This window comes from Scylla paramamosain, chromosome 7, assembly GCF_035594125.1.
Source record: "Scylla paramamosain isolate STU-SP2022 chromosome 7, ASM3559412v1, whole genome shotgun sequence".
Taxonomy (NCBI): domain Eukaryota; kingdom Metazoa; phylum Arthropoda; class Malacostraca; order Decapoda; family Portunidae; genus Scylla; species Scylla paramamosain.
The window spans coordinates 33,040,616-33,050,615 of NC_087157.1; the positions used below are offsets into that span (position 1 = coordinate 33,040,616).

Below are 10,000 nucleotides of genomic sequence, written 5' to 3' on the forward strand. Positions count from 1 at the left end.
AAAGATCTCCACGTCTCGTACATTTACCCCACAGCCACAGAAATTAATAACAATGACGATGACGATGATGACAGTAGTAGTAGTAATAGTAATAGTAGTAGTAGTAGTAGTAGTAGTAGTAGTAGTAGTAGTAGTAGTAGTAGTAGTAGTAGTAGTAGTAGTAGTTGTAGTAATGACGATAATGAAACAAAAGAATATGAATCAGAACAAAGAATAATTATGATAACACCAATGAACAACAACAAACAATACACACATCTGAACCCCGCAGTAACTTAACAAACCAGCAAACCTTTGAGTCCCGCCACTAACGGCAGTACAAAAGGATACAGCTCAGCATGTCAGGGACGCTCGCCATATCCTCCGAGTGGTAGAAGGACTTGAACTCCTTTCGCAGGTCGTAGAAGGAGTTGTAATAGTCTGGCAAGGTGAAGTTTCTGGAGAGTGCCTTGGGATGCAGCACCTGGCGGAGGTGGAGCTGCCCGTCCGTCACCATGGCGACGCGGGACGTGTTGCTCTCCGCTATCTTGCTCAGAATGGCGTCAAACTGCACAGAAGAAGGAGAGGAGGGATTCATAAGACATGTGAATAGAAATAGCTAATTAAACACGTAAATAAAAGTAAGTAAATAAAAGTATTAGAGCAGCAAAGGTAGAAGAGTGACAAATGAGTAAATAAAAATAATTAAGTACACAAGTCAACGAAACAAGTAAATAAAAGTATACTGCATATTAAACTGCATCATTTATTCATTTATCTCTGTCATGTCACTTTTGTTTCCGTAAATGTAACAATGGCATTGCGCCCTCTCTCTCTCTCTCTCTCTCTCTCTCTCTCTCTCTCTCTCTCTCTCTCTCTCTCTCTCTCTCTCTCTCTCTCTCTCTCTCTCTCTCTCTCTCTCTCTCTCTCTCTCTCTCTCTCTCTCTCTCTCTCACACACACACACACACACACACACACACACACACACACACACACACACACACACACACACACACACACATACAGAGAGAGAGAGAGAAATAGTAATCAGTAACAGAAAATTGAAATGAAAAACGGAATGAACCAGCATTTTTTTCTCCATCTAAATTTTTTTGTAAAAGAAGAAGCGAAGGAGTATAGTTGTTTACGTTGTGTGCATAATCAAAAGATATTTTTTGTTGTTTTAGTGCCACACGACGCCGCAAACTTGCAGCTTCTCTCTCTCCCGGAAGTAGAATGATCACCAGTCACTGAACGCGTCACTCACGAAGGGAGGGAGGGAGGGAGGGAGGGAGGGAGGGAGGGAGGGAGGGAGGGAGGGAAGGAAGGAAGGAAGGAAGGAAGGAAGGAAGGAAGGAAGGAAGGAAGGAGTAGACGGGCGACATTTCGTAGTGAACCCTTTTGAAAACAGCTCGCGGCAAACCTCAAATGTACTGCTATCAAGTCTAATTACTTCTTATGACACACAGCACGACCGAGGCAAGTAGCAGTTGTCTCGAGTTACGGCATACACTGATGTGTTATGGGAAGACCAGCTGGGACTGTTCCCCTGCATGTTTACTCGTTACTTCAAACTACAAGTCCCGCTGCATTTAAAGTTGAGGTCTTGAAATAATATTAAAGTTACATTTGGCACTTGTCAGACCTCATTTAGATTATGCTGTGCAGTTGTGCTCCCCATACTGCAGGAAGGATACCGGTCTGTTAGAGTCAGTACAAAGGAGAATGACAAAAAAAAAAAAAAAGATACAAGGGATGAGAAATATTCCTTACGAAAGTAAATCGAAGCTATTAAATTTATATCCCCAAGTGGCATAGATTAAGAGATTTGATAGAAGTATTTAAGTGGTGCAAGGGAAATAGGGGCGACATACACAAGATCCTCATGGTCAGTAATCAGGATAAGGCAAAAAATAACGGGATCAAGCTTGGTAAAGTTTAATAAAGCATAAAAAAGAGATAGGAAGACACTGATTCTCAAATGGAATGGACTCAGTAATCAAATTGTTAGTCATAAGAGTGTCTAAAATAAGATCAGACAAATTTATGGATGGGGATGACAGATGGAAATAGGAAGGCACGTTTCATACAGGAACTGCCACGTGCAAACCTGATGGCTTCTTGCAGTCTTCCTTATATACGTACTGAGGCAGTCCTCCTGTAGTGTGCTAAATGTTTTCTTGAGACCATCGCAAAATGTAAGTCTAATAATGGTATACCTATCCAATAACCTGCCGCCCTCACTACCGCTGTGTTTAGCGAGGATACTGGTAGTGGTGGTGATACGTAATGATAATGGTGGTGATGGCGGTGATGGTGGTAGTGGTAGTGATGGTGGTGCATGATACAGTCAAGGACAAAAGTCGTGTAAGCTTCTGTACTCCATCGTGTTTACCATCTCCCCTGTAACCCACGTCCCCTGATCCACTGGCAGCCTCCTCACCAAACCCTGGGGCCTCAAGACTCGCGCCATGTCAAGGGTTAATACTGAAGGGAGGTGACGAACGCAGTGGGAGTTACTGTAGGTTATCTGACTTTTGACCACGAACGTATGTAAGCCTGTCTGTTTCCAGTGCTTTATACACCGCCCCTTCCCCCCACTCTCTCTCTCTCTCTCTCTCTCTCTCTCTCTCTCTCTCTCTCTCTCTCTCTCTCTCTCTCTCTCTCTCTCTCTCTCTCTCTCTCTCTCTCACTACCTCATCAGTCTGTACACCTCTTAGCATTCAGACCACTGTGAAGAATTTATTTGCAAGGACATACAAGAATAATAAAGAAAACTGGATGTTAATTTTGTCTCCTTTTTAATCACAGACTACAATGTAAGAGCTTAGAATAAAAGTCATGTGTGATTATAGGAAAAGTTGTCTAGTGGTGGGAGGACTGAACAACGAACACTTCACATGTCGGCAAATGGGATGGAGTCTTCTTTCCTCCAGTCAGCTTTGCATATTCAGCGTCTGACGAGGAATGCGAGGCAGGACGATCGGATGTTCCTGATTTATGTGTTTTGAAGGAGTGATTTTGGGAGTGAGGGCACAAGCGTATTTTTATTTTATTTTATTATTATTATATATATATGTATGTATTTTTTTTTACTTACGGTTAAAATATTCGAGTATGAATTTCCTTTAGTGCATGAAGGTCAAAAGGACAGACAGACAGACAGATAGAGAGATAAGTACAGGCAGACAGGCGAACGCACATATATATAGATAGATAGACCTAGGGCGAAGCCAGGCAGCCATCCATCCACACACACACACACACACACACACACACACACACACACACACACACACACACACACAAAGAGCCCTCATAATCTTCCTATACAGCCAGGTAGACGGGAGGTGGAGAGAGAGAGAGAGAGAGAGAGAGAGAGAGACAGGTGTTCTATTCACCCCACTCCTTTCCTCCCTTCCTCCTCTCCCTCCTCCCTCACCGTAACACCCCATAGAAATAGTTATCCTCTTCCTTTCTTCCCACGGCACTCTTGCTTCCGTCTTCCCTTTCTTCCTTTCACAACTGTTTGTTTTTTTTCACATTACGCAAAACGTTAACCAGGTAAGAACAGCAGTTTACAAAATCGTCCTCCTTATGTAAATTCTCCAGTATAAGGAATTACAAAGGATTACAAGCCTGAGAAAATTACAGTGTACGGGAGGAATAAGATGTGCTCTACAGGTGCAGTACTACTACTACAGTCACGGTAGAGGTTCAGTAACACAACGCACTCTCTTCCACTGTTTAGCGTTCATTCTTGATCTTAAAAGCCTCGTATTCTTAACTCTTTTTATTGTTTTGGCATCTCAGTGGTCCTTTGATTCGTTCTTTTTACTGCCCTCGGCCAGTGCTCCCCCTTATATAGAAAACAATGGTTGTCTTCCGCTAACTTTCCTAGCATTGTTGAAATGGTTTGCATCGAGACACAGGAGAGAAGAAGAGAGGAAAATGAAGGTTAATATTTACGAAAGTCTACCACAAAAACAGTGTTTAAAAAGTTATAGATATTAAATACGAGTAAAGGAGAAAATTTGTCTAGCAGAGGAAATTTCAACGTTTAGTGATGTCATAAAAAAAAAACATTGGAAAGGCCACAGGCATGCTTAAATCGGGTTATCATGGACGTCTTTATCCCCAGTGATGATGGAGACCCCTCATTAACCCTTTCACTGCCAAATGCAACAGCTCACACCACTGAAAGCAATGTATGTAATATTCATAAGCATCTACAATAAAGAGATAAAAAAAAGACAATTTTACAACGTCTAGCCAGTATAATGTTTAGAGTCGGCTGAAGGACAAGAAAAAAAGGTCGCAGTGAGGATAGTAATTAAGGGAAGATGTGCCAAATAGATTCACTTCAGCAAAAGAAACACCGCTGAAAACCCAAGTACATCTCCCAGTACAGCCTGTAATAAGTTGTTGATGATACGCTTATACTGGCCCTAAGTCCTCTGGGATCAAGAACGATCAAACATTTCAGCTTCTTCAACACACTGACTTCTAACAGGTTTTATTATAATTTATCGAGGTTTTCAAGGGAGTTTTCGTTATTCCAGAGATAGTTTAACAAGTATTCTGTATCGTCAACGGGAAAACCGGCCATGGAAACCTGACTACTAACCTCTGTGGCCTTTGAAAGAGGAAGGAAACGTTTATGAATACGAGAAGTCATTGTGGTTTTCAAGGAAGTTTTCAAGATTCCTGAGAGAGTTTAACGAGTATTCCCTATCACCAACAGGAAAACCAGCCATGGAAGCTCGACCAATAGTCTCTGTGGCCTCTGAAAACAGTCATGATGAGAGAGGGAAAGAAGTGTTTATGAATGCGAGAAAATGTTAGTGATTCCAGCGACAGTTTAACGAGTATTCCGTGCCATCAATGCCAACACTAGCCATGAAAATAATGACTAAATAAAAACATTGTAAAAAAAAAAAAGTGCTGGTACAGAAACAGGTAACAACAATCACAAGTTCACGTAACGATCCTTACAAAAAATAGTACTTCACGGATACATTGCATCTCATTCTATAAAAAAAAATATTAAAAAAATAAACAAATAAAAACATGTACTTGCCTTTTCTTCTTAAAAATGTTCATCAGGTCACGTCAACATACGAGTAAGTATGTTCCTGACATGAATGAACACAGTCTCCCCCAAAAATATACTCACTGTTTGACTCTCTACAACTAATAGACTTTTTTTTTCAGAACAATTAACCCTATTAATGACAGAAGAACGACTAAGTTTTAAAGAAAGAAACTTTGTCATTAAATGTTACTGGAAGCACGAAAATGTCAAAAAAGTGCAAAGACAATTCAGAAGACCATTTGGCATAGATCCACCAATGCGACGCACCACTGCTCGCACCAGAAATAAGCACATAAAGGCACATTTGAAGCACATAGAACTGTTCACGACGCTCAGAAGCAACGTTGCGGTAGAGCACGGCCATCTACCAGCCCTGCTAAAGAACAATTGCTGGTCACCTTCCTGAGATCTCCGCAAAAAATATGTACGACAAATGGCGCGTGAAACAGGAATCTCATTATCGAGTCCCCATCGTATTTAGAAGTACAATCAATGGAGACGTTACACTCCAGCATCAGTGTAACAACTGTATAAGAGTGTACAAACATCCCTCTGCTTACTGGCGTGTACTTTACATGTCCCTTCTCCCTATAATGTTCATCAGATCAGGTTTTCTTAACTATGTACTCTCACTGCACAGGAAAAAAAAAAAAGTGAATAAATGTAAGTGTGTAAAAACATTCCTTGCTCCTCATATTGACTTGCCTCTCTTTGGTGAATCGCAACAGTCGCCTTCCTTGAACACCTGAACACTCCTCTCACTCCACCCACGCACCTGCCGCCCTGTGTCACCTGAACACCCCCTCCCCTTTCCCCTTCCCCTGCCCTCCTCACTCCACCCACGCACCTGTCACCTGAATATACCATTACCTCAAAAATAGAGCAAACACACACACACACACACACACACACACACACACACACACACACACACACACACACAGAGAGAGAGAGAGAGAGAGAGAGAGAGAGAGAGAGAGAGAGAGAGAGAGAGAGAGAGAGAGAGAGAGAGAGAGAGAGAGAGAGAGAGAGAGCCACTGGAGGGGCTCGTTCCCAACCCCCCTGCTTACAATATTAATATAAGTCTAACATAAAGAATGTATATATATGTATATATATTTATATTTGTATTTGTGTGTTGTGTCCCACCCCTAAAATAGGTTGCACACGGCAGTGCGCCTTCGGGTGATAATGTACCTATGTTTAAATAAAAAGAGAGAGAGAGAGAGAGAGAGAGAGAGAGAGAGAGAGAGAGAGAGAGAGAGAGAGAGAGAGAGAGAGAGAGAGAGAGAGAGAGAGAGAGAGAGAGAGAGAGAGAGAGAGAGAGAGAGAGAGAGAGAGAGAGAGAGAGAGAGAGAGAGAGAGAGAGAGAGAGAGAGAGAGAGAGAGAGAGAATCTTCAGGCTATTATTAATCACAGTTAGTCAAGCTTTAATATTTAGTTACATACCTAATTTATTTAAACTCCACATTTAAGCACATTTACAATTTAAACACCTTCCATATGAGAGAGAGAGAGAGAGAGAGAGAGAGAGAGAGAGAGAGAGAGAGAGAGAGAGAGAGAGAGAGAGAGAGAGAGCACCCTGAACACACCTGTGGTCGAGATAATTGATACAGGTGTGGATATTATCATGTGAGTAAGTCAAGTGGGAGAGTGTGGGGTGGGTGTGAATAGAGGGGGGAGGGTTTGGAGGGGTGTAGGTATGGGTTGGGGGTATGGGAAGAGGGGAGGGGAGGAAAGGGGGAGGAGAGAAAGTAATGTGGACCGAGCAGGATAAAAATAGATAAAATGTGAAACGAGGATACATGAAAGTCTATTTACATGACCTCTCTCTCTCTCTCTCTCTCTCTCTCTCTCTCTCTCTCTCTCTCTCTCTCTCTCTCTCTCTCTCTCTCTCTCTCTCTCTCTCTCTCTCTCTCTCTCTCTCTCTCAAGGAAAGAAAACGCTATATTACATGTGATCATTTAAACGTGTAATGTCTAATAACTAGCCTGTACAAAATACAAACAGATATGAATTAAATATATATTCCTCTGACCTATAATAAATACTCTGTTTACTTATCCGTCACTCTCTCTATGCGACACAAAGAAAACCCCACTGCCACCACACACTGTTGCTACCAAACCCCGTGGACAGCCTCACCTCACCAGTTCCTTCACATCTGCTCCTTGACTCACACGCTGCCTCGCCTCGCCTCGCCTTATCACAACTCTCCGCGGTATCTTATCAACAGTAATCCCTCAGTAAGCCAGAGTTATCATGACCAAACTGTGAGGTTAGCCAACACACTCCACACTACTGAATGAACAGACGCCTCCTCCCCCTCAAACCTTCCACCCTTCCACCCTTCTCTTCCCTACCACCATTGCTCCTCCTGCTCCACCTCCCCCTCCTTTCCGTCACCTCATACTGACACGTGGCGAATATCTTCTCTTCAGTTACCTGTCTTCTTTCCTTCCTTCCTTTCTTCACCTTGCTATCTAACTTCCCTCCCTCCTTTCCTTCCTTCCTCCTCCTCCTCCTCCTCCTCCTCCTCCTCCTCCTCCTCCTCCTCCTTTCTTCCGTCACTCACACTGATCACTTCACACAGGTGACAAATATCTCTTTTAGCTCTTCCTTTCTTCCTTCCTCTCCTCCCTCACTTTACTATCTGAGCTCCCCTACCTCTCTCTCTCTCCCTCCCCTTCCTCCTCCTCCTCCATCTCCTCCCCCTCCCTTCCATCACTTCACATTGATCGCTTCACAAACAAAGACACGTGACAGGTATCTTCTCAGCTACCTCTCTCCCTTTCTTCCTTCTCCCCTCCTCCTTGCTACCTAACCTCCCCCTCTCCCCTCTCCCCCTCTCTCTCTCTCTCTTCACCGCCAGGAACACACAGGGAAAGGTGGAGAGTTATTAATACCGTATGAAAATAACACAGCGTGATAAGAGGTGGGTGTTAGTGAAGGCGTATACTGTGACATGAAAAGACGTGCAGAGCGAGGAGTGAGTGAGAGGAGCGAATGAGAGAAGAGGTGAGGAAGAGTGATTAGTGAGAGATGAAGGGTTGAAGGGGCGTGGGTGGGGGAATGAAGGGCGTAGCAGCGTGGTGAGAAGGAGCATCGTGACTGGAATGACTTGAAACCTAAGCCATGTGGGTGCTGGGGCAGATCGTTACTATTACTACATCTTGAAGCTTCCATTACCTTGTCAACCTTCCTCTATGTGATCCTTCATCTTGTGCCTCTCCTCCATCATCCCTAGTGTGTTCCTCACCATTACACCTCCACTCATTCACCACACTTTCCTCTCTCTTTCTCTCCTAGTTTTACCTTCTACCTTCTCCTCCTCCTTTTCCTTCTTCTCCCGCCCCCCTTTGCCCTGCCTCACCTCGTCTTTATCTCCGCGGCGCACAGAGACAACACCCAATAATTAAATACACTTAACAGTAAAGGTGAGGACCTGTTGCATGGAAGAGAGCGGCTCAGATACCAAGTAGGGTTCCGATCCCCGCGCCACACACACACACACACACACGCGCGCGCACACTAGCACATCCACGCACCCCCCCCCTCTCTCTCTCTCTCTCTGTGTGTGTGTGTGTGTGTGTGTGTGTACTGATGGCGCTTCACTGTCATCACCATTTCATGCACACAATCCACAACTATGTACTCTTACTGCCACCACCACCACCACCACCACCACCGCCTTCACAGCTCTCAGCAAGCTCACGACACAATGAACAGCCCCGTAACACATAACACATCACTCGTATGAGCCAACCGTAATTCTTGGCAGCATAAGAAAATAAGGGAAGCTGCAAGAAGCCATCAGCCCTACACGTGGCAGTTCAATCCCTGTATAAAACATATCTACGTAACCTCACCTCCATAAATCTATCTAATCTTCTTTTAAATGACTTGGCACTAACAACCTGATTACTGAGTCCATTCCATTCATCCGCTATGAAAACCGCCACCATGCAGGACAATGAAGGATACAACCAATGCACGTTTGTATTCAGAAAACAAAGAGTAGACAAACTCGTGCACATCTGAAGGACGCCAGTTGTACACAAGAGTTCAGTCTCTCGTTTGTGTCTTGCTCATATAAAAGTTTGGTTCGGTAATAAAGAAGAGCAAACAAGCAGTCCAGCCCTCGCCAGCACAACAGTCGAGAGGGAAGCTCCTCATTAGTTAGACAGGCGAATGTTGCGTCACGTTTCATAAAATTACTTCAAAATAACTTCCCTCTCAATCTTTAAGTACTCGTGAAAACGCCAGATAGATACCGATGGATACTGTAGGTTGATAAAACATACGGTAAAAATATCGGTTAAGTAGATACAGATAGATAATGATGAATGTGGACAGACAAATAGATGGTTAAAAGATCAGCTTTTAGATCAGCTAGATAGATAGATACGGTAGATAGATATAGAGACAGTGAAAATCAGTCAAACATATATTGTTAAAGGCGTACTGTGCACAGACAGTGAAAAACTAAAGTTAAATACATATAAATTCATACAGTGCATGGACAAATAGATAGACTTTGAAAACATGTTAGACACAGATAGATACAGCAGATAGACACTGCATGCTGATTAATAGGCAGTTTCCTAACGAAGACAGCAGACCACAAGGTAAGTCAAGGAGAGTGACGGTGGGCGCCACTGCGGCCAGCACACACTGTCTCCATAGGGAGCCTGGAGCCGCGGCGTGACCTTGAGGGGGGTCAACGCTCTGTAGTGAGGGCGTGAGGAGCCTGCCAGTGAGTGCCGCGACACGGGGACACCACCAAGAGAGAACCAGGGTGGACCAAGGAGGAGCCAAAGAGGGAGACCGAGAGGGAACCAAGAGGGCACCAAGTGGGCAACCAAGAGGGAGACCAAGAGGGGGCCAAGTGGGAGCCAAGAGAGAATCGAGGGAACAAGAGGGA

General features: G+C 43.9%; 1 protein-coding gene across 1 annotated transcript in view; it reads right to left on the minus strand.

Moving 5' to 3' along the window:
* The window catches only part of LOC135102387 (RNA-binding protein fusilli-like), a 132,969-nt gene that overhangs the window by 102,617 nt on the left and 20,352 nt on the right, over positions 1 to 10,000 (minus strand). The window contains 1 exon segment of the mRNA XM_064007572.1: positions 331 to 547. Within this exon segment, the coding sequence (XP_063863642.1) occupies positions 331 to 547 (217 nt within the window).